The 26,325-nt window shown below is 45.9% G+C and overlaps 1 protein-coding gene across 5 annotated transcripts in view; it reads left to right on the forward strand.

Moving 5' to 3' along the window:
* PAK6 (p21 (RAC1) activated kinase 6) overlaps positions 1-4,015 on the forward strand; it is a 114,079-nt gene extending 110,064 nt beyond the window's left edge. For all 5 annotated transcript variants that reach the window (XM_069729483.1, XM_069729462.1, XM_069729499.1 and 2 more), the window contains exons 7-9: positions 973-1,098; positions 2,340-2,474; positions 3,197-4,015. In XM_069729483.1, the coding sequence (XP_069585584.1) occupies positions 973-1,098; positions 2,340-2,474; positions 3,197-3,364 (429 nt within the window). In that variant the 3' untranslated portion in view covers positions 3,365-4,015. The remainder of the gene's footprint in view (positions 1-972; positions 1,099-2,339; positions 2,475-3,196) is intronic.
* Positions 4,016-26,325: the final 22,310 nt, after the last annotated feature.

The following is a 26,325-nucleotide window of genomic DNA, read 5'->3' on the forward strand; positions in this document are numbered from 1 at the left end:
ATGGCATGTTTATAGCGCTGTCAAGTGGTGGCGCATCAAAGATAGGTAATCTAATAGGTCAGACATAGATGAGGAAGTGGAGAAACTGTAACTTGGTGCTTTTGACATTGACCTGTGAGAGTAGAAGTGGAAAAATATCAAGAAGAGATGAGTGAATCGATTCTCAGGACCCTTGTCCAGCGGACAAGTCAGCATTCTGTGGCCACTGGATATGATGATCCATGCAAACCGCCTCCTACCTGCTGACGTCCCCGGCACCACTTTGGATGAGCTTGCCTGGTGTGACGTCATTCATTCCTGAATGATGCTTGCTAATCAAAGGAGGTAGGTTTTGACTCGCGGGGCTCCCGTCCAGTGGCCTTGGATTACTGAAAAGGTCATGCGAATCTATTTGCTCATCTTTAATAACAGGGATACTTCTATTTTATTTGATAGAGAAGTAAAAGGACAACGATGTGACCAAGAACTTCATGCTCAAGTCTTTGTTGGACTGCTGTAGTCTCTTGTCTTCCACTTGATTGATGTGGACACCTTCTGTAAACATCCATGGACAAAAATCCCAAAATAGAATTTCCTAACAAGGCTGTGACTTTTTTTTTTCTACAGTTTTGTTTCAGAAAAAGGTGGCATGGTTCTTACATTTCTTAATCTCTGCCAAGATGCAGACTGCCAACATGTGCAAGATGGTTTACCACCCACTGTGTTGTTATAATGGTACATGCCTCATGTGGATTAATAATGGTCAAACATGTGCCACTGTGCCAGTGTAGAAAAGCATTAAAGTTTTAAGGAGACTCCCTAACATTATTAAAAGGTCAGAAAATGGTGTAGGTTGGACTGCAAGTCTGCAAAATGCACTACAAAACAATACAACACTCCCAATCTAAAATGAGACAAAAGTGACACTGGTAACATGGTCGCACGGAGTTCTTATCTCATAATATACATGTGTGGACTTTTTTTGTTTTATAGGTGAAACTTTCCGACTTTGGGTTTTGTGCTCAAATTAGCAAAGATATTCCAAAGAGAAAATCCTTAGTGGGTACTCCATACTGGATGGCACCAGAGGTCATTATGAGGGCGTCATATGGCACAGAGGTAATTTAAGTGATAATATAATAATGCACGAAGATGTGACTCTATACCATGCAACAATGGTATCAAATGGGCCGTGCCACTGGACAGTCCTCTGTGAGCCAGAATGATGGTGACCTCAGCTCATCCATGGCTTGGAGAGCAATCAATTCGAATGGCCACAATTTACTGCAAATGTGTATATATGACAGTTTCCATATTTTAATTATTCCATCTTATTGCAAGGTTTCCTCAACTGTCATTGTTCAACGGGGAATTTCCTCTGTCTAAAGATCCAAAATGCCATTTAGTCTGTGGTTACTTTTACTTGCTCGGACAGCACATACTATTATTTGCTGATTAAAGGCAAGTTTACTGCCGAGACTTTGTTGAACTTTAAAGGTACCGTCACACTGAACGATATCGCTAGCGATCTATGACGTTGCAGCGTCCTGGCTAGCGATATCGTTCAGTGTGACACACAGCAGCGATCAGGATCCTGCTGTGATGTCGTTGGTCGCTGCAGAAAGTCCAGCACTTTATTTGGTCGCTGGATCTCCCGCTGACATCGCTGAATCGGCGTGTGTGACGCCGATTCAGCGATGTCTTCACCTGTAACCAGGGTAAACATCGGGTTACTAAGCGCAGGGCCGCGCTCAGTAACCCGATGTTTACCCTGGTTACCATCGTAAAAGTAAAAAAAACAAACACTGCATACTTACATTCCGCTGTCTGTCCTCGGCGCTGTGCTTCTCTGCACTGGCTGTGAGCGCCGGCCAGCCGGAAAGCACAGCGGTGACGTCACCACTCTGCTTTCCGGCTGCTGTGCTCACAGTCAGTGCAGGAAAGCACAGCGCCGGGGACAGACAGCTGAAGGTAAGTATGTAGTGTTTGTTTTTTTTACTTTTACGTTGGTAACCAGGGTAAACATCGGGTAACTAAGCGCGGCCCTGCACTTAGTAACCCGATGTTTACCCTGGTTACCGGCATCGTTGGTCGCTGGACAGCTGTCTGTGTGACAGCTCTCCAGCGACCAAACAGCGACGCTGCAGCGATCGACATCGTTGTCTGGATCGCTGCAGCGTCGCTGAGTGTGAAGGTACCTTTACAGTATGTGGTTACTGTGTGTTTAGGGGTTTGACACCCTGAGATAAAGGAGGTTTCTCTATGACCTTAGATTCCATCACTAGTCTCTGAAGATTCCTAATCATTACTAATTTAATTACTTGTTTTCTTTGTCTTGTAATACTTTTATTATTCCTTAGGTGGATATCTGGTCTCTGGGGATTATGGTGATTGAAATGGTGGACGGTGAACCTCCTTATTTCAGTGACTCCCCTGTGCAGGCCATGAAAAGGTTGCGAGATAGCCCTCCTCCTAAACTGAGGAACTCTCACAAAGTAAGTAACAAGCACATATATTTTATAAGATATCGTAATTATTTACTCGATTTCCGGATTGTAAAATAGACCTTAAATTGCTCATTGGGATCTGGCAATGCCAGTGAGGATGATATTAGGTCTGTGAACAAAAAATGGCATTTTGTTTCCTATTTTTATTTTTTGCTTATATCGGAGGAGTGTGGAACAGTTGTGGGGTGAAGGTAGGGAAGGAAAATGTAAACGTATGCAAAATAACATAACAATTAGGCCCTATCTATTGTGAAGAATGTCTAATAAGGAAAAATGGCCTGGTCCTGAACTTGACTTTCCTTAGTGGGATGCAAATGACCTAATTCCACCAAATTTAACCTTTTAGGAACAATCAAAACCTGCCAAGTCAGAGCTGGATTACTGTACCAGGCAAATGTCTCATAAATTTCATGCCCATGCAGTGAATATTTCATGCGTGAATAAAACATGCAGGATGTGCATTTTTTAGATCACAGCACATTTTAAAACTTCCAATGATACGTTGGTTACTTCAACTGGGAATCCGTTCCTTTTCAGTAAAAGGTGCTAAATGTTTATTTAATTGGGGTCTGAAGAGATCCAGAAGACCTCAAAGAAATGGATGGGAGGATTTTTAGTAGAAGGGAACGGTTAATAATTTAAAGAAAAATTCATATTCTCCCCATTTACTAACAGAGCAGATATCCTAATGATCTTAACCCTTCTCCTAGGCATCCCCAATTCTGCGAGATTTCTTGGACCGAATGTTGACCCGTGAAGCAGCAGAAAGAGCCACAGCCCAGGAGCTTCTCGACCACTTTTTCCTACTCCAGGCCAGCCTACCAGAATGCTTGGTTCCCCTAATCCAGCAATATCAAAAGAGGAACTCTACCTGCTAATTCTGGGGAAAACCTAAGTACTAGATGCTTTCTTGGAGTCATTTTTCATGGACCTTCTTGCCTGTTGATTTGTAGATATGGCATTGCACCATGAAGGCATGCACACCTCCCTCCAAGCTCAAACCGCCACAGGTATAGGACAAGAGATCGCGGACTCCGAGCTCCTCGGACTCCCAATCTTTCAAAAGGGTAAATGTGATTTGTTTACAGTAGTTATTAACCATTTCACTGCTGGAAAGTACAGTAAACTCTACGCTGGCGGTGCAGGCAGCCGAGCGGTTAATAATTTATTTTTTACACTGGAGAGAAAAAATTCATAAAATCAGACATGGACAGCACCTTAAATCTTTTACCCAAGTCCCAGACCCGGCTGTAAAACTATGAAAATTGTATCACCATTTATTTGCAAAGTGTTTTTTGGCCTTGCTATGGTCTTGTGTGAGACTTTTAACAAAAAACTATAGGTTGTTGTTTAGATTAAAAAAAATATATATTGCACAATGGATGGAAAGCTAGCAGATTCTTTGGATGTTTTGTGACAAATGCTAATTCATGGGTGTGGATCATTTTGCACAGATGACTTCTGACTACTGTAGATCACAAAGTTAGAAAATAATATCCTGAAAGTAAAATATAAACTTGTGAAACTTTTGCAGGCTTCTGATAAAATGTCTGCTCGTGTCGCTCACCGCACATATACGTGTGTCGTGTCTCCAGTCCGTCTGCTCTTATGTGTTGGATTTAGAATTAGCAGTGCTTAGGGGTGTCTTAGTTCGCAGTGCGCCCAGGGCCGGCTCCAGGTTTTCGAGGGCCCCGGGCGAAAGAGTCTCAGTGGGCCCCCCCCTTTAACACATACCCCGATTTATGATGCACAGATACGGCAGAGAAATGTATAGTACAATGCCAGATTTCACTTCTTACATGAGTGACAGCTATTGTAAATTCTGCAGTGTATATATACAGGAGGAGTGGTACTGTGCAGTGTATATATACAGGGGGAGAGGTGCTGTGCAGTGTATATATACAGGAGAGGTGCTGTGCAGTGTATACATACAGGAGGAAAGGTGCTGTGCAGTGTATATATAGGACAGGAGGAAAGGTGCAGTTTATATATACAGGAGAGGTGCTGTGCAGTGTATATATACAGGAGGAAAGGTACTGTGCAGTGTATATATACAGGAGGAAAGGTACTGTGCAGTGTATATATACAGGGGGAGAGGTGCTGTGCAGTGTATATATAGAGGAGGAGTGGTACTGTGCAGTGTATATATACCGGAGGAGCGGTACTGTGCAGTGTATATATACAGGGGGAGAGGTGCTGTGCAGTGTATATATACAGGGGGAGAGGTACTGTGCAGTGTCGTGAGCAGGGCGTTGTTGTATCAGAAAATCTTTTCTGTTTTGAGTTTTTCTATGAAACAAAGACTTTTCTACATAAACAACGTTGTTTGGTTTTGCGGCCCCGACAGATCTGTGCTACAAAGTAACAGGCGGCTCAGGCATTAATGAGGGACCTGATGCTGAATCCTTTCCACAAACCCTAATGACCCAATTAGTGCCCCGTCATTAGAAGCTCATTAAACGCCTCCCTGTCCCGAGCAGTCATGTACAGTATGGGGGGATCCTGCAGCCCACCCCCTGACTGCTCCATACCATACACTGCCCTCTGTCGCGCTCACTATTATCCTGTGCATTTCTCCGTCATCGTTACCCCATGTTACCCTTGTCACCCACCACTACAGAGTAGCAGGGCAGCCAATGTCACAGGTCACCCCCTCCCGGACCCTAATGGCAGCAGGAAATGTCTGTTCCTCTATTGGGTTGGAACCTGATTTAATCAAGGAATAATGTGGATTTGTTGCCGGTGGCTGCAGGGGAAGGGTTAAGTGATGCCATGTCCGTAGTGGGAGCAGTGGCAGCTGCTGGGACCTGGACAGACACAACCAATGTTGCTGTGACTGCACAGTGTGATGTGGAGGAGAGAAGCTGAGACTCCGGAGCAGAAATCACCCACATGCCAGCACTGGGCAGAGTCCCTCCAGTCACCAGCCTGGGGCCACGGGGCCCCAACGTACAGCCCACAGCTCAGTTTTATCCATGACAGCAGCTCCCCTTCCTCCTGGCATCTGGTTAACCCCATTTATGCGGGTCGGATTGTTATCTTTAAGGTTCAGCAATAACCTTCATACAGATGGGAAGGGGTTAAGCTTCTTCCTATCCCACTGGTGCAAGTTCGGTGTGGCATGCATGTATTCTGGGGTTCTTGGTGAGCTGGGCGGCTGCAGGTTGCAGGCTGCACCCCACCAGCTGCTCCTCCAGACATCACCAACATTTTTAGGCAGCGGAGACAGCAGCAGCAGACTGAGCCACAAGTCCAACTGCAACCACTGCTGGATACCTTTGCACTCACTCAGGGACAGGCACTGGTTGGAGCTCCTCCGGAATCTGCCTGGTTAGTGTTCATCAGCACGGCAGCCAGCCAGGGGCCAGAGCAGAGCAGGAGAACTTGCTCTCTCCGCCCACAAACAATGTCACACTGGCTGCCTTCTCTTAACCCCTATGTGCCTGCCTGGCTGCACTGACTGAGTGAGAAGATGCTTGTGTCAGAGCTGGCACATAGGGGTTAAGAGAACGCAGCCAGCAGTGACTTTGTGGGCGGAGAGAGCATGTTCTTCTGCTCTGCTCTCCCAGCTGTATCTATGACAGCGTGAGTGGGCCCCCCTCTCTTCCCAGGGCCCCGGCATTTGCCCAGGTGCGCCAGGTGCTGACGCCGGCCCTGAGTGCGCCCATGTGACTCCAACCGATCTTACTTTAGAAGTAGATTTTACATCCCAGTGCCAACAAAAGTGTTAAGAAAACTATTAATGTATCACACTGAACATGCTGGCACAAAGGAATAGTTTCCGATAGAACTTGTGTAAGGAGGCGGCCATTTTTAAATATGGATCTAAGGATCTCCTTATATGTTAGATAAAAGTTGCCTGAACATGACATCTCAAATGACCATCTAATGTTTATGTGGGCCTCTGGACTGTCCTCTAACAGATCATTAGGATGAGATGGTTGGAATTCATGCTCTGTTCCTCTTCATAGCGGTGAGACTCTGGTAGTGGCTTTCTTGTAGCGAATGCTGAAGCAGAGCATAGGGGAGTTAGGAAAGATGGCCGTCAGCCAAACTATCTAACATGAATGGACAACTTTAGAGATCAGGACATGTTTTCTCAGTAGTAACAATGGGCCATCAGAGCTCTACTCTAAAGGTACCTTCACACTGAGCAACTTTTGAACGATCACGATAGCGATCCGTGACGTTGCAGGGTCCTGGATAGCGATCTCGTTGTGTTTGACATGCAGCAGCGATCAGGATCCTGCTGTGACATCGCTGGTCGGAGCTAGAAGGCTAGAACTTTATTTCGTCGCTGGATCACCAGCTGTCATCGCTGGATCGGCGTGTGTGACGCAGATCCAGCGATGTGTTCACTTGTAACCAGGGTAAACATCGGGTTACTAAGCGCAGGGCCGCGCTTAGTAACACGATATTTACCCTGGTTACCATTGTGAATGTAAAAAAAAAAACACTACATACTCACATTCCAGTGTCTGTCACGTCCCTCGCCGTCAGCTTCCCGCACTGACTGTGAGCGCCGGCTGTAAAGCACAGCGGTGACGTCACTGCTGTGCTCTGCTTTACGGCCGGCGCTCACAGTCAGTGAGGGAAGCTGACGGCGAGGGACAAGACAGACACCGGAATGTGAGTATGTACTGTTTTTTTTTTTTTTTACGCTGGTAACCAGGGTAAATATCGGGTTACTAAGCGCGGCCCTGGGCTTAGTAACTCGATGTTTACCCTGGTTACCCGGGGACTTCGGCATCGTTGGTCGCTGGAGAGCTGTCTGTGTGACAGCTCTCCAGCGACCACACAACGACTTGCCAACGATCACGGCCAGGTCGTATCGCTGGTCGTGATCATTGGTAAATCGTTTAGTGTAACGGCACCTTAAGAAGAAAGATGTGAAATGTAGTAGTTCTCTACAACTCTGGTACTAAGCTGGTTTTCTATACTTCTCAATTGATGGCCTATCATTTGCATACACCACCAAAATCTTTCTCCAATCGGTAGAACAAAAAGGGGCTGCAACTGTTGTAGACACAGTGGCACATTCATATTTTATGTTGTGCCTGGTGCTTCAGCTCATAATTAGAATTGAGCTAATATGTTCAGAATCAGTTGGCGAATCTGAATTTTTCATATTCGTGCCATATTCGAACCCTATTCGTGCCGAATTTATGTTTGCTGAATGGTTCCGAACATATTCATTCATTTCTACTGCGATTGTCTCCAATTGGCTGTGTTGCAAAAACAATATTCGCAACCCATCATAATCAGAACCAAATTTTGAAAAATTTGCTCAACTTTACTCACTATCACACTACAGCTAACTTTACCTTTAAAACTTGTTTTAAATGGATTTGGTCATCCCCCAAGCTCAAATTAAACCAATTGCACCTTCACGTAGGGGACTCTACTCATGTAGAGCCGACAGCACAGTGACAGTGTGTACAGGTACTCTCATCCACCTCTCCTGTGTGCAGTAGTGGCAAATGGATGTACACCGGAGCAAGTAGCCGATGCTAACAGGACGGAGATGAGCACGCCCTCGCTGACACGGTGCATGCAAGTGTGCTTGGCCTCTTAAGTGTCAGTGTGCATGCACTCTCCTTGCCCTCTCCTGTCGGTATTGTCTGCCTGCTGCTGTGCGATCCTGTGTGCAGCCATCGGCCGCTGCAGACAGGAGAGAGAAATCCGGGCATGCTGTGTTGTCTCCGCTTCTGCTGTTATGTGCAGGTCTGGAGAGTCAAATCGGGCAGATTTCCAAAGGGAATGCTCTCCATCAACATAAGATGGTAACTGAAGAAGTCCCAAGGCCACACCAAGGACACATAATTATCATACTTATATAATAAAGTGGCTCTTATATAAAATTAGATTCGGGAAATCTGTATCTCAGCTATGATTTTTATTTGAGCGCTAAGACATCTATATGAATGTTAAAGTGGTTTAATTTGAATTTTGGGGGTGACAGACTCTTTAAAGGACAACCACCAAATTTATTTAAGAACATGTTAAAAGCTGTCAGACACAGCGATATCGTATGGATATCGGTGGAACATCACGGATCGTACCGTCGTAGCGACAAAAGTGCCACTGTAAGACGGTACCCTTAGACATGAGGGACACTATGATGGAGTTTCAACATTTGGGACCACCTCCAAGGACACTAGATTTTATGGCCAGATTGCACATGCCTCTTCAAATCTGGGGGAAACCTAAAGATAAGTTGGTCGTACCCCTTCATTGGACTGATGTTCACCCATCCAAATGTGCACATAATTATAACTGTGTATTATATTATACTGTATAATACTATTAACAGTAATAGTATTTTTTTATTTTTATCATCCATATTATACAAAATTCACATCCTGATCACAACTCTTTACAAAATATATCTCAAAAGAGAGCCCAGGTCTATCCTAGTGATGACTTATCCACAGGCAACATTGTCCGCAGCAATCTGTGAAGGTCTGCCACCCACATCCATCAGTTGTTAACTATTATGGAGCTGGAACAGTGTGGCGCCTAATATTGTTAAGGCCCCGTCACACATAGCGACGCTTGAGCGATTCCGACAACGATACGACCTGTCAGGGATCGCTCAAGCGTCGCTATGTGGTCGCTGGTGAGATGTCACACAGTGCGATCTCCCCAACGACGCAGCAGCGATGCGGCGAACTGTAGCGACCTGTAGCGACCTGTAGAACGATGCTATTTCATGATGATTCAATGGGATGTCCTGTCAGCGAGGTCGTTGGTAAGGTTTCAAACACAGCGATGTGTGCTACCCAGCGGGACCTCAACGATCAAAAAATGGCCCAGGCCATTCCGACACGACCAGCGATCTCACAGCAGGGGCCTGATCGCTGCTACGTGTCACACATAGCGAGATCGCTACTGAGATCGCTGTTGCGTCACAAAACTTGTGACTCAGCAGCGATCTCGCTAGCGATCTCGCTGTGTGTGACGGGGGCTTTAGTAGTACAGGATAAAAGACCAGCTCCTAAAAATGTCCTTAACTGCTTACTTCTAGTTCTGGACACCAGAGTAGAAAACTGCTTATTCTGTGGGTTGGGACACCAACAATCTGATTCTGATGACCTAAAGCCACCATACATATTAGATGGCTTCGTTCGGCTGACAGCCATCTCTGCCGGCTCTCCCATACACAGCAGAACTTGTTCGACCAAGCACTCCTTTGTTCTCTATGAGACAGCCGTATTTGCACATGTCTGGTGGTGGCATATCATATCTGCAGGAGAACAAAGTGATCAGCAGTCCAAAAATTGGACATGTCAGATTGACATCTCCCCTGAGGATCAGTTGGCTGGTGACCCCACACATATTAGTATGTTAACCGAACCCATCGATTAGACTAATATCAGCTGAACCCAGTGCTAATGTGTGAGAAGGCCTTAAGGCTTGGACAACCTCAACTGCGTGACAGCTTGTATCAAATGTAAGACTTGCAGCTTAAGGCAGAGCCATCTATTTAAAGCTGAACTTCTAGAGAGACATCATCACCGTGAAACGATAAGTCCCAACATTTGTCCCAACTTACTAACATTGTAGATCCCCCTTGTGCAATTGAAACATCTCTGACCAGTCGAGGCATGAACTCCACAACAGTTCTGAAGGTGTCCTGCCATTTTGGAAATGGTTGAATCGTCTAGCCATGATAATGTGATCCTCGATTAAAATAGCTCAGATCCCTTGCCCATTTTTCCTTGTTCCAACACATCAACCCTAAGAATCAATGCTTGCTACATAATATATTGTCGCACGATTTAAAAAAAAAAGTTAAGGTGAGTTGCATTGTGCTATATAGGTGCTATATACCTTATTGAGGCCTTTGATTGATGCAGCATATCCCATTTCTAGGACTGAATGAGGGACCAAACTGGATGGAAGTGAAGCCTTGATGAAAACTTATACTATGGTTATGGCCACTGATGACTCTATTCACGACTAATGTCAGAAAGTCACGTCACACAGGTGACAAACAGCATCATAATATAAAAAATAAAAAGTGTTGTAAGTATATACTATGAAAAAATGAGATCTGACCATTTTGTCACAAAAAAGCTGAAATTAAATGCTTGATCTTGAGACGTGGCGATGGGTGCAATCCTACCCCAGCCCACCTACTTGTGAGTGACTGGTGGACGTCTTCAGATAAGCTGCATTTATATAGTTTGTAAGTTTACACAATCTGTTTTATTTTGTGCCAAATTATTACAGTTTTGTATTTTTTGTTTGTTTGTTTAAAAAGTGTTAGTTAATACACATATCCAGTAATCCACTCCTGGAGCCATCCAGAGAGCATAAATGAAAAGTCTGCTGCACTGCTGCTATCCGATGTAATGTGTGTACAAACACCAAGCACTTTCTATAAACCTGTTTTATTAAAAGCAGTGATGGTCTGACATGGTTTGTTATTTCTGATCATTGTATTTAGAATTAGTCTGTCTCCATTTCCCTTCTTTCCTGGGTTACATGAAGATATTCTCCAGAATCCATGTGTTCTAAAGGTGTTGTCTACAAACACTGAAAGCTGTTACCTATTTTTGCTCCATTTCTGGCTCCTGCTCCTTTCGTTTCTCAACATCTTGGGTTAGATTCTTACTATAACATGCATCTCATAGATGATGCACCCCAGCCTCACATGACTGCTCAGGCAGCTGCATGCTGCTTGTGTGTTCAGGTAACTGCCTTACTAGACACTTCTTTAAATATAACTATACCCTACTAGATGGTGGCCCGATTCTAACACATCGGGTATTCTAGAATATGTATGTAGTTTATTTATGAAGTTTTCAGAATAATGCAATTTATACACAGGATTCGGCCGGCCGGGCACGACCAATTAGCGAAGCGTGGTTCAAATTCCACGCCAATTCGCGGCTGGACTGCGCCTGTCGCTGATTGGTCACGCCCGGTCGGCCGCAAACAATCAGTGAAGCCAGGGCCGGCTCCAAGTTTTTGAGGGCCCCAGGCAAATGAGTCTCAGTGGGCCCCCCTCCTTAACATATACCACGATTCATGATGCACAGATACAGCAAAGAAATATACCACAGCCCACGTAGCATATAACACAGCCCACGTAGCATATAGCGCAGCCATGTGGCATATAGCGCAGCCACGTAGCATATAGCACAGGACACGTAGTATATAGCACAGGCCACGTAGCATATAGTACAGGCCACGTAGCATATAGCACAGGCCACTTAGCATATAGCACAGCCACGTAGCAGATAGCACAGCCACGTAGTATATAGCACAGCCCACGTTGTGTATAGCACAGCCTATGCAGTGTATAACACAGCCCATGCAGTGTATAACGCAGCCCATGTAGTATATAACATGGCCACGTAGTAGTATATAGCACAGCCCATGTAGTATATAACACAGCCACGTAGTATATAACACAGCCACGTAGTATATTGCCCAGCCATGTATATTGCTACGTAGTATATAGCATAGCCCACATAGTATATAACACAGCTCACGCAGTATATAACACAACCATGTAGTATATAACACAGCGACATAGTATATAGCACAGCCCACGCAGTGTATAACACAGCCCACGCAGTATATAGCACAGCTCACGCAGTATATAGCACAGCCCAAGAAGTATATAACACCGCCCATGTAGTATATAACATGGCCACGTAGTATATTGCCCAGCCATGTAAATTGCACAGCTAAGTAGTATATAACACAGCCACATAGTATATAGCACAGCCCACGCAGTGTATAACACAGCCCATGTAGAATATAGCACAGCCCATGTAGTGTATAACACAGCCCATGCAGTATATAGCACAACCCACGCAGTGTATAACACAGCCCACATAGTATATAACACAGCCACGTAGTATATAGCACAGCCACGTAGTATATTGCACAGCCATGTATATTGCACAGCTACGTAGTATATAGCACAGCCCACGTAGTATATAACACAGCCACGTAGTATATAGCACAGCTCACGCAGTATATAACACAGCCACATAGTATATAACACAGCCCACGTAGTATGTAACACAGCCCACGTAGTATGTAACACAGCCACGTAGTATATAATACAGCCACATAGTATATAATACAGTAATACAGCCACGTAGTATATAGCACAGCCCATGTAGTAAATAGCACAGCTCACACAGTATATAACAGCCACGTAGTATATTGCACAGCTACGTAGCATATAGCACAGCCCACATAGTGTATAGCACAGAGACGCAGTATATAACACAGCCACATAGTATATTGCCCAGCCATGTATATTGCACAGCTACGTAGTATATAGCACAGCCATGTAGTATATAGCACAACTCACGCAGCATATAACACAGCCACGTAGTATATTGCCCAGCCACGTAATATACACAGCTACGTAGTATATAGCAGTTAACGCAGTATATAACAGCCCACATAGTATATAACACAGCCACATAGTACATAGCACAGCCCATGTAGTATATAGCACAGATCACGCAGTATATAACACAGCCACATAGTATATTGCACAGCTACATAGTATATAGCACAGCCCACATAGTACAGTTAGGGCCAGAAATATTTGGACAGTGACACAATTTTCGCGAGTTGGGCTCTGCATGCCACCACATTGGATTTGAAATGAAACCTCTACAACAGAATTCAAGTGCAGATTGTAACGTTTAATTTGAAGGGTTGAACAAAAATATCTGATAGAAAATGTAGGAATTGTACACATTTCTTTACAAACACTCCACATTTTAGGAGGTCAAAAGTAATTGGACAAATAAACATAACCCAAACAAAATATTTTTATTTTCAGTATTTTGTTGCAAATCCTTTGGAGGCAATCACTGCCTTAAGTCTGGAACCCATGGACATCACCAAACGCTGGGTTTCCTCCTTAATGCTTTGCCAGGCCTTTACAGCCGCAGCCTTCAGGTCTTGCTTGTTTGTGGGTCTTTCCGTCTTAAGTCTGGATTTGAGCAAGTGAAATGCATGCTCAATTGGGTTTAGATCTGGAGATTGACTTGGCCATTGCAGAATGTTCCACTTTTTGGCACTCATGAACTCCTGGGTAGCTTTGGATGTATGCTTGGGGTCATTGTCCATCTGTACTATGAAGCGCCGTCCAATCAACTTTGCAGCATTTGGCTGAATCTGGGCTGAAAGTATATCCCGGTACACTTCAGAATTCATCCGGCTACTCTTGTCTGCTCTTATGTCATCAATAAACACAAGTGACCCAGTGCCATTGAAAGCCATGCATGCCCATGCCATCACGTTGCCTCCACCATGTTTTACAGAGGATGTGGTGTGCCTTGGATCATGTGCCGTTCCCTTTCTTCTCCAAACTTTTTTCTTCCCATCATTCTGGTACAGGTTGATCTTTGTCTCATCTGTCCATAGAATACTTTTCCAGAACTGAGCTGGCTTCTTGAGGTGTTTTTCTGCAAATTTAACTCTGGCCTGTCTATTTTTGGTATTGATGAATGGTTTGCATCTAGATGTGAACCCTTTGTATTTACTGTCATGGAGTCTTCTTTTTACTGTTGACTTAGAGACAGATACACCTACTTCACTGAGAGTGTTCTGGACTTCAGTTGATGTTGTGAACGGGTTCTTCTTCACCAAATTAAGTATGCGGCGATCATCCACCACTGTTGTCATCCGTGGACGCCCAGGCCTTTTTGAGTTCCCAAGCTTCAGTCAATTCCTTTTTTCTCAGAATGTACCCAACTGTTGATTTTGCTACTCCAAGCATGTCTGCTATCTCTCTGATGGATTTTTTCTTTTTTTTTTCAGCCTCAGGATGTTCTGCTTCACCTCAATTGAGAGTTCCTTTGACCGCATGTTGTCTGCTCACAGCAACAGCTTCCAAATGCAAAACCACACACCTGGAATCCACCCCTGACCTTTTAACTACTTCATTGATTACAGGTTAACGAGGGAGACGCCTTCAGAGTTAATTGCAGCCCTTAGAGTCCATTGTCCAGTTACTTTTGGTCCCTTGAAAAAGAGGATGCTATGCATTACAGAGCTATGATTCCTAAACCCTTTCTCCGATTTGGATGTGGAAACTATCATATTGCAGCTGGGAGTGTGCACTTTCAGCCCATATTATATATATAATTGTATTTCTGAACATGTTTTTGTAAACAGCTAAAATAACAAAACTTGTCACTGTCCAAATATTTCTGGCCCTAACTGTATATAGCACAGAGATGCAGTACATAGCACAGCCACGTAGTATATAGCACAGCAACATAGTATATTGCCCAGCCATGTATATTGCACAGCTATGTAGTATATAACACAGCCACGTAGTATATAGCACAACTCACGCAGCATAAAACACAGCGACCTAGTATATTGCCCAGCCACGTAATATATTACACAACTACACAGTATATAACACAGCTCACGCAGTATATAACACAGCCCACGTAGTATATAGCACAGCCCGCATAGTATATAGCACAGAGACGCAGTATATAACACAGCCCACGCAGTATATAGCAATGTGGGCACCATATTCCTGTTAAAAAAAAAAAAAAGAAAAAAAGAATTAAAATGAAAAATTGTTATATAATCACCTTCCGGCAGCCCCCAGATCCAGGTGAGGCATTTAGCGATGCTCCTCGCGACGCTCCGGTCTCAAGAAAGCATTGCGGTCTCGCAAGATGATGACGTAGCTGTCTCCCGAGACCGCTACATCATCATCTTGCGGCACCGCAATGCATGGCCGGAGCGTCGCGAGGAGCAGGATAGGCGCTGGAAGGTGAGTATATAATGATTTTTTTTATTTATTTATTATTTTTAACATTAGATCTTATTACTATAAATGCTGCATAGGCAGCATCAATAGTAAAAAGTTGGTCACACAGGGTTAATAGCAGCGTTAACGGACTATGTTACACCGCGGCATAACGTGATGTAACGCAGCCATTAACCCTGTGTGAGCGCTAACTGGAGGGGGCACTGACAGAGTAGGAAGGGGTGAAATTGCGGCCGGACTGTGCCCGTCGCTGATTGGTCGCAGCATGGGATTTCCGTGACAGACCGACAAACAGACGGAAGTGCCCTTTAGACAATTATATATATAGATATGTTCCACTTGCTGTACAACTCTAAAAATTAGTTACCTGATATACCCAGCTCTGCTATACAGCTGTGCTCTACTACAAACCCTGTCTGTTACATTCCTGGGATCTGCTATAACACTGAGGTCTGCTACATTCCTGGGCTCTGCTACAGCACTGAGGTCCCCTACATTCTTGGGCTCTGCTACAACACAGGTCTGCTACATTCCTGGGCTCTGCTACAGCACTGAGGTCTGCTACATTCCTGGGCTTTGCTACATTGCTGAGGTCCGCTACATTGATTTGCTACAATACTGAGGTCTGCTACATTCCTGGGCTCTGCTACAACACTGAGGTCTGCTACATTCCTGGGCTCTGCTACAACACTGAGGTTTGCTACATGATACATTCCTGGTCTCAGCTACAGCACTGAGGTCCGCTACATGGATTTGCTACAACACTGAGGTCTGCTACATTCCTGGGCTCTGCTACAACACTGAGGTTTGCTACATGCTACATTCCTGGGCTCTGCTACAACACTGAGGTCTGGTACATTCCTGGGCTCTGCTACAGCACTGAGGTCTGTTACATGCTACATCACTGGGGTCTGCTACATTCCTGGGCTCTGCTACAACACTGAGGTTTGCTACATGCTACATTCCTGGGCTCTGCTACAACACTGAGGTCTGGTACATTCCTGGGCTCTGCTACAGCACTGAGGTCTGTTACATGCTACATCACTGGGGTCTGCTACATTCCTGGGCTCTGCTACAACACTGAGGTTTGCTACATGCTACATTCCTGGGCTCTGCTACAACACTGAGGTCTGGTACATTCCTGGGCTCTGCTACAGCACTGAGGTCTGTTACATGCTACATCACTGGGGTCTGCTACATTCCTGGGCTCTGCTACAACACTGAGGTTTGCTACATGCTACATTCCTGGGCTCTGCTACAACACTGAGGTCTGGTACATTCCTGGGCTCTGCTACAGCACTGAGGTCTGTTACATGCTACATCACTGGGGTCTGCTACATTCCTGGGCTCTGCTACAACACTGAGGTTTGCTACATGCTACATTCCTGGGCTCTGCTACAACACTGAGGTCTGGTACATTCCTGGGCTCTGCTACAGCACTGAGGTCTGTTACATGCTACATCACTGGGGTCTGCTATATTCCTGGGCTCTGATACAGCACTGAGGTCTGTTACATGCTACATGCCTGGACTCTGCTACTGCATTGAGGTCTGCTACATTCCTGGTCTCTGCTACAATACTCAGGTCTGCTACATTCCTGGTCTCTGTCACAACACTGAGGTCTGCTATGTGTTACATTCCTGGGCTCTGCTACAGTACTGAGGTCTGCTACAGCACTGAGGTCAGCTACATTTCTTTGCTACAACATTGAGGTCTGCTACATTCCTGGGCTCTGCTACAGCACTGAGATCTGCTATATTCCTGGGCTCTGCTACAGCACTGAAGTCAGCTACATTCCTGAGCTCTGCTACAACACTGAGGTTTGCTACATGCTACATTCCTGGGCTCTGCTACAATATTGAGGTCTGCTACATTCTTGGGCTCTGCTGCAACACTGAGGTCCGCTACATTGCTTTGCTACAACACTGAGGTCTGCTACAATCATGGGCTCTGCTACAACACTGAGGTCTGGTACATTCCTGGGCTCTGCTATAGCACTGAGGTATGTTACATGCTACATTCCTGGGCTCTACTATAGCACTGGGGTCTGCTATATTCCTGGGCTCTGCTACAGCACTGAGGTCTGTTACATGCTACATGCCTGGACTCTGCTACTGCATTGAGGTCTGCTACATTCCTGGTCTCTGCTACAATACTCAGGTCTGCTACATTCCTGGTCTCTGTCACAACACTGAGGTCTGCTATGTGTTACATTCCTGGGCTCTGCTACAGTACTGAGGTCTGCTACAGCACTGAGGTCAGCTACATTTCTTTGCTACAACATTGAGGTCTGCTACATTCCTGGGCTCTGCTACAGCACTGAGATGTGCTATATTCTTGGGCTCTGCTACAGCACTGAAGTCAGCTACATTCCTGAGCTCTGCTACAACACTGAGGTTTGGTACATGCTACATTCCTGGGCTCTGCTACAATATTGAGGTCTGCTACATTCCTGGGCTCTGCTGCAACACTGAGGTCCGCTACATTGCTTTGCTACAACACTGAGGTCTGCTACAATCAAGGGCTCTGCTACAACACTGAGGTTTGCTACATGCTATATTCTTGGGCTCTGCTACAGCACTGAGGTCTGCTACATGCTACATTCCTGTGCTCTGTCACAGCACTAAGGTCTGCTACATTCCTGGGCTCTGCTACAACACTTAGGTTTGCTACATGCTACATTCCTGGGCTCTGCTACAGCACTGAGGTCAGCTACATTGCTTTGCTACAACACTGAAGTCTGCTACATTCTGGGCTCTGCTACAACACTGAGGTTTGCTACACGTTACATTCCTGGGCTCTGCTACAGCACTGAAGTCAGCTACATTTCCTGGGCTCTGCTACAACACTGAGGTCAGCTACAGTGGGGCAAAAAAGTATTTAGTCAGTCAGCAATAGTGCAAGTTCCACCACTTAAAAAGATGAGAGGCGTCTGTAATTTACATCATAGGTAGACCTCAACTATGGGAGACAAACTGAGAAAAAAAAATCCAGAAAATCACATTTTCTGTTTTTTTATCATTTTATTTGCATATTATGGTGGAAAATAAGTATTTGGTCAGAAACAAAATTTCATCTCAATACTTTGTAATATATCCTTTGTTGGCAATGACAGAGGTCAAACGTTTTCTGTAAGTCTTCACAAGGTTGCCACACACTGTTGTTGGTATGTTGGCCCATTCCTCCATGCAGATCTCTTCTAGAGCAGTGATGTTTTTGGCTTTTCGCTTGGCAACACAGACTTTCAACTCCCTCCAAAGGTTTTCTATAGGGTTGAGATCTGGAGACTGGCTAGGCCACTCCAGGACCTTGAAATGCTTCTTACGAAGCCACTCCTTCGTTGCCCTGGCGGTGTGCTTTGGATCATTGTCATGTTGAAAGACCCAGCCACGTTTCATCTTCAATGCCCTTGCTGATGGAAGGAGGTTTGCACTCAAAATCTCACGATACATGGCCCCATTCATTCTTTCATGTACCCGGATCAGTCGTCCTGGCCCCTTTGCAGAGAAACAGCCCCAAAGCATGATGTTTCCACCACCATGCTTTACAGTAGGTATGGTGTTTGATGGATGCAACTCAGTATTCTTTTTCCTCCAAACACGACAAGTTGTGTTTCTACCAAACAGTTCCAGTTTGGTTTCATCAGACCATAGGACATTCACCCAAAACTCCTCTGGATCATCCAAATGCTCTCTAGCAAACTTCAGACGGGCCCGGACATGTACTGGCTTAAGCAGTGGGACACGTCTGGCACTGCAGGATCTGAGTCCATGGTGGCGTAGTGTGTTACTTATGGTAGGCCTTGTTACATTGGTCCCAGCTCTCTGCAGTTCATTCACTAGGTCCCCCCGCGTGGTTCTGGGATTTTTGCTTACCGTTCTTGTGATCATTCTGACCCCACGGGGTGGGATTTTGCGTGGAGCCCCAGATCGAGGGAGATTATCAGTGGTCTTGTATGTCTTCCATTTTCTAATTATTGCTCCCACTGTTGATTTCTTCACTCCAAGCTGGTTGGCTATTGCAGATTCAGTCTTCCCAGCCTGGTGCAGGGCTACAATTTTGTTTCTGGTGTCCTTTGACAGCTCTTTGGTCTTCACCATAGTGGAGTTTGGAGTCAGACCGTTTGAGGGTGTGCACAGGTGTCTTTTTATACTGATAGCAAGTTTAAACAGGTGCCATTACTACAGGTAATGAGTGGAGGAAAGAGGAGACTCTTAAAGAAGAAGTTACAGGTCTGTGAGAGCCAGAAATCTTGATTTTGTTTCTGACCAAATACTTATTTTCCACCATAATATGCAAATAAAATGATAAAAAAACAGACAATGTGATTTTCTGGATTTTTTTTTCTCAGTTTGTCTCCCATAGTTGAGGTCTACCTATGATGTAAATTACAGACGCCTATCATCTTTTTAAGTGGTGGAACTTGCACTATTGCTGACTGACTAAATACTTTTTTGCCCCACTGTATATTGCTTTGCTACAACACTGAGGTCTGCTACATTCATGGGCTCTGCTACAACACTGAGGTTTGCTACATGCTACATTCCTTGGCTCTGATACAGCACTGTCTGCTATATTCCTGGGCTCTGATACAGCACTGAGGTCTGCTACATGCTACCGTTCCTGGTCTGTGCTACAGCACTGAGGTCTGCTACATTCCTGGGCTCTGCTACAGCACTGAGGTCAGCTACATTGCTTTGCTACAACACTGAGGTCTGCTACATTCCTGGGCTCTGCTACAGCACTGAGTTCTGCTACATTCCTGGGCTCTGCTACAGCACTGAGGTCTGCTACATGCTACATTCCTGGGCTCTGCTACAACACTGAGGTTTGCAACATGCTACATTCCTGGGCTCTGCTACAGCACTGAGGTCAGCTACATTGCTTTGCTACAACACTGAGGTCTGCTACATTCCTGGGCTCTGCTACAGCACTGAGTTCTGCTACATTCCTGGGCTCTGCTACAGCACTGAGGTCTGCTACATGCTACATTCCTGGGCTCTGCTACAACACTGAGGTTTGCAACATGCTACATTCCTGGGCTCTGATACAACACTAACATCTGCTACATTCCTGGGCTTTGCTGCAGAACTGAGGTCTGCTACATTCCTGGGCTCTGCTACAGCACTGAGGTCTGCTACATTCCTGGCTCTGCTACAGCACTGAGGTCTGCTACATTCCTGGGCTCTGCTAAAACACTGAGGTCTGCTACAGTCCTGGGCTCTGCTACAACACTCAGGTCTGCTACATGCCTGGGCTCTGCTACAGCACTGAGGTCTGCTACATGCTACGGTTCCTGGTCTGTGCTACAGCACTGAGGTCTGCTACATTCCTGGGCTCTGCTACAGCACTGAGGTCAGCTACATTGCTTTGCTACAACACTGAGGTCTGCTACATTCCTGGGCTCTGCTACAGCACTAAGGTCTGTTACATGCTACATTCCTGGGCTCTGCTACAACACTGAGGTCTGCTACATTCCTGGGCTCTGCTAGAGCACTGAGGTCTGTGACATGCTACATTCCTGGGCTCTGCTACAGCACTGAGGTCTGCTACATTCCTGGGCTCTGCTACAGTACTGAGGTCTGCTACTTTCCTGGGCTTTGCTACAGCACTGTGGTCTGCTACATTCCTGGTCTCTGCTGCAGCACTGAGGTCTGGTACATTCCTGGGCTCTGCTACAGCGCTGAGGTCTGTTACATGCTACATTCCTGGGCTCTGCTGCAGCACTGAGGTCTGCTACATACTTGGGCTCTCCTACAGCACTGAGGTCTGCTACATTTCTGGTCTCTGCTACAATACTGAGGTCTGCTACATTCCTGGGCTCTGCTACAGCACTGAGGTCAGCTACATTGCTTTGCTACAACACTGAGGTCTGCTACATTCCTGGGCTCTGCTACAACACTGAGGTTTGCTACATGTTACATTCCTTGCCTCTGCTACAGCACTGAGGTCTGCTACATTCCTGGCCTCTGCTACAGCACTGAGGTTAGCTACATTGCTTTGCTACAACACTGAGGTCTGCTACATTCATGGACTCTGTTACAACACTGAGGTTTGCTACATGCTACATTCCTGGGCTCTGCTACAGCACTAAGGTCTGCTACATTCCTGGGCTCTGCTACAGCACTGAGGTCAGCTACATTGCTTTGCTACAACACTGAGGTCTGCTACATTCCTGGGCTCTGCTACAACACTGAGGTTTGCTACATGCTACTTTCCTTGGCTCTGCTGCAGCACTGAGGTCTGCTACATTGCTGGGCTCTGCTACAGCACTGAGGTCAGCTACATTGCTTTGCTGCAACACAGAGGTCTGCTACATTCATGGACTCTGTTACAACACTGAGGTTTGCAACATGCTACATTCCTGGGCTCTGCTACAGCACTGAGGTCTGCTACATTCCTGGGCTCTGCTACAACACTGAGGTCTACTACATTCCTGGGCTCTGCTACAGCACTGAGGCCTGCTACATTCCTGGGCTCTGCTACTGTACTGAGGTCTGCTACATTCTTGGGCTCTGCTACAGCACTGAGGTGTGCTACATTTCTGGTCACTGCTACAACACTGAGGTCTGCTACATTCCTGGGCTCTGCTACAGCACTAAGGTCTGTTACATGCTACATTCCTGGGCTCTGCTACAACACTGAGGTCTGCTACATTCCTGGGCTCTGCTAGAGCACTGAGGTCTGTGACATGCTACATTCCTGGGCTCTGCTACAGCACTGAGGTCTGCTACATGCTACATTCCTGGGCTCTGCTACAGTACTGAGGTCTGCTACTTTCCTGGGCTTTGCTACAGCACTGTGGTCTGCTACATTCCTGGTCTCTGCTGAAGCACTGAGGTCTGGTACATTCCTGGGCTCTGCTACAGCGCTGAGGTCTGTTACATGCTACATTCCTGGGCTCTGCTGCAGCACTGAGGTCTGCTACATTCTTGGGCTCTCCTACAGCGCTGAGTTCTGTTACATGCTACATTCCTGGGCTCTCCTACAGCACTGAGGTCTGCTACATTTCTGGTCTCTGCTACAATACTGAGGTCTGCTACATTCCTGGGCTCTGCTACAGCGCTGAGGTCTGTTACATGCTACATTCCTGGGCTCTGCTGCAGCACTGAGGTCTGCTACATTCTTGGGCTCTCCTACAGCACTGAGGTCTGCTACATTTCTGGTCTCTGCTACAACACTGAGGTCTGCTACATTCCTGGGCTCTGTATATAGATCAAGAGAACAAATGGAAGCTTATTAAAAGGTATAAATACAAACTTTATTAGCAACAATACCATATAAAAATACACACAAGCAAACCGTCACCTAGTGACAGTGCAATATACACAACAATATGCAAAAGATACCAGACAGATTAGGTCCACCGCACACAAATAATGTACCAATTTAGAGAGTTACCCTTGTACTTATAGGGGTGCAGGCATAGAAATGTCCCAAATACAAATCCCAACAGTATCAATCCTGTTACAGGTAAACCATACGTATGGTCTGCAGATAAATATTTAACCCAACCAAAAGTTAAGTGCTACATGTCAGGCACATAAGGGTTAAGTAACATAGGGAAACATGCCTCACCTAGGTGCTGGTAGACCGCTGTACACACCCCGACGTGCGTTTCGCTGCTAGTCGCCTTGCTTTTTCATTCCTGGGCTCTGCTACAACACTGAGGTTTGCTACATGCTACATTCCTTGCCTCTGCTACAGCACTGAGGTCTGCTACATTCCTGGCCTCTGCTACAGCACTGAGGTCAGCTACATTGCTTTGCTACAACACTGAGGTCTGCTACATTCATGGACTCTGTTACAACACGGAGGTTTGCAACATGCTACATTCCTGGGCTCTGATACAGCACTAATGTCTGCTACCTTCCTGGCTCTGCTACAGCACTGAGGTCTGCTACATTCCTGGGCTCTGCTACAGCACTGAGGTTTGCTACATTTCTGGTCTCTGCTACAACACTGAGGTCTGCTACTTTCCTGGGCTCTGCCACAGCGCTGAGGTCTGCTACATTCCTGGCTCTGCTACAGCACTGAGGTCTGCTACATGCTACATTCCTTGCCTCTGCTACAGCACTGAGGTCTGCTACATTCATGGGCTCTGCTACAACACTGAGGTTTGCTACATGCTACATTCCTTGCCTCTGCTACAGCACTGAGGTCTGCTACATTCCTGGGCTCTGCTACAGCACTGAGGTCTGCTAAATGCTACATTACTGGGCTCTGCTACAGCACTGAGGTCTGCTACATTCTTTGGCTCTGCTACAGCACTGAGGTCTGCTACATTTCTGGTCTCTGCTACAATACTGAGGTCTGCTACTTTCCTGGGCTCTGCCACAGCACTGAGGTCTGCTACATTCCTGGGCTCTGCTACAGCACTGAGGTCTGCTAAATGCTACATTCCTGGGCTCTGCTACAGCACTGAGGTCTGCTACATTCTTGGGCTCTGCTACAGCACTGAGGTCTGCTACATTTCTGGTCTCTGCTACAACACTGAGGTCTGCTACATTCCTGGGCTCTGCTAGAGCTCTGAGGTCTGTTACATGCTACATTCCTGGGCTCTGCTACAGCACTGAGGTCTGATACATTCCTAGGCTTTGCTACAGCACTGAGATCTGCTACATTCCTTGTCTCTGCTGCAGCACTGAGGTCTGTTACATGCTACATTCCTGGGCTCTGCTACAGCACTGAGGTCTGCTACATTCTTGGGCTCTGCTACAGCACTGACGTCTGCTACATTTCTGAGGTCTGCTACATTCCTGGGCTCTGCTAGAGCACTGAGGTCTGTTACATGCTACATTCCTGGGCTCTGCTACAGCACTGAGGTCTGCTACATTCTTGGGCTCTACTACGACACTAAGGTCTGCTACATTTCTAAGCACTGCTACAGCACTTCAAATAAGACACCAGCCAAGCTCTGACACAACTAACAGCTGTCTATGCCATTAGGCTCTGCTTCATCTCTCCTGTAAGCCTCCTGAGCTACTCAGCCCTACTACATTAATGGGTCTACTGTGCTGTTATTTTGACTCTGCTTCATCAGTTGTCCTTCACCGAATCACTGGCCTCACTGTAGTCTACTACTCTACTCCTTTAGTTGCCATCAATCAGTTACAGCCTCTATTTCTCCAGCCTGTCCACATGGTTGCACCAATGTCATCTGTCAACAGCTGAGCATCCGGACCGAGACCTAAGCATAGGTCACATTAGGTTTGTCCAAGACGACTTCTTTAATTTGACTGCTGTGATTGCAATATATAACCTGGAAGCAAAACTTTTTCTTCTATTAACTAAACTCTATGGTATAAAGACTTGATCCATCTGCAACATTGTTTTTGATCACCCAACACATCTAGAATAAACTTTGCAATAGAAAATGAATGCAGGATCAGTGTACCTGGATGGCTTACTTTGACTTACATTGGAGACATAGGTCTGGAAATACAGATAAGAGATTAGTGCAAGCCAACATCTGAAAATTCTATCTCTATCTCTCTCGAGCAGTCACCTTTCAAAGTGAATGAACAGAACAGCAATCTGCACAAATCAATATTTGATGTGACCGCAATTTGCCTTCAAAAGAGAATCAGTTCTTCCTACACTTGTCAGTTGCACACAGTTTATGAAGGAATTCGGCAGGAGCTTATTCCAAACATCTTGGAGAACTAACCACTGATTTCCTGCCTGAGGCTTGTGCAAATCCTTCTGAGTCTTCATGTAATCCCAGACAGGCACTTGACGCTGAGATCAGGGCTCTTTGGGGCCATATCATCACTTCCAGGACTTCTTGTTCTTCACGCTGAAGATAGTTTAGAATGATATTGGTTGGATGTTTAGGGACATTGTTCTGCTTCAGAATAAATTTGGAGCAAATCAGTCGCCTCCCTAATGGTATTACATGATGGAGAAGTATCTGCCTGTATTTGTTAACATGAGCAACATTGACGATTATAGACATAGTGGTCGGCCAAGAAAAATTAGTGCAGTAGCTGAAAGACATCATGCTTACTTGCCTTTTCATATCAGAAAATGTCCAGCAGTTAAAAACTGGTAGCAACCAATGGTTCCCAGCTACATCTATCTACTATTCAGAGAAGTCTGACCAGAAGTGGTCCTTATAGAAGAATTGCAGGCAAAAAAACAGATGTTACATATGGAAACAAGTCCAATTGATTCAGCTATGCGTGAGAACATAGGAACTGGGGTACAAAAAAGCCTTAGCAGATGCTCAGGACTGATGAGTCAAAATGTGAAATATTGGGCCGGTTTCACACGTTAGTGGCTCCGGTACGTGAGGTGACAGTTTCCTCACGTACCGGAGCCACTGACACACGTAGACACATTAAAATCAATGCATCTGTGCAGATGTCATTGATTTTTTGCGGACCGTGTCTCCGTGTGCCAAACACGGAGACATGTCAGTGTTCGTGGGATCGCACGTATTACACGGACCCATTAAAGTCAATGGGTCCGTGTAAAACACGTACCGCACACGGACGTTGTCCGTGTGCAGTCCGTGTGCCGTGCAGGAGACAGCGCTCCAATAAGCGCTGTCCCCCCCACATGGTGCTGAAGCCGCGATTCATATCTTCTGTGCAGCAGCGTTTGCTATAAAGAAGATATGAATAATCCATTTTTTTTGTGGTTTTTCGTGTATAAAATAAAGCTCCATGTCCCCACCCCCCTCCCACCCCCTGTGCGCCCCCCCGCTGTTCTGAAAATACTCACCAGGCTCCCTCGCTGGCTGTCGCTGCTTCCTGTCCTGGCCGCACCTTCTACTGTATGCGGTCACGTGGGGCCGCCGATTACAGTCCTGAATATGCGGCTCCACCTCCCATAGGGGTGGAGCTGCATATTCCTTACTGTAAATGAGCGGCCCCACGTGACCGCATACAGTAGAAGGTGCGGCCAGGACAGGAAGCAGCGACAGCCAATGAGGGAGCTGGGTGAGTATTTTCAGAACAGCGGGAGGGGGGGGGGGGGGGTTGGGGCGCACATGGGGGGGATATGGACCTTTATTTTATACACGAAAAACCACAAAAAAATGGATTACTCATATCT

This window comes from Ranitomeya imitator, chromosome 1, assembly GCF_032444005.1.
Source record: "Ranitomeya imitator isolate aRanImi1 chromosome 1, aRanImi1.pri, whole genome shotgun sequence".
In the NCBI taxonomy this organism is placed as follows: domain Eukaryota; kingdom Metazoa; phylum Chordata; class Amphibia; order Anura; family Dendrobatidae; genus Ranitomeya; species Ranitomeya imitator.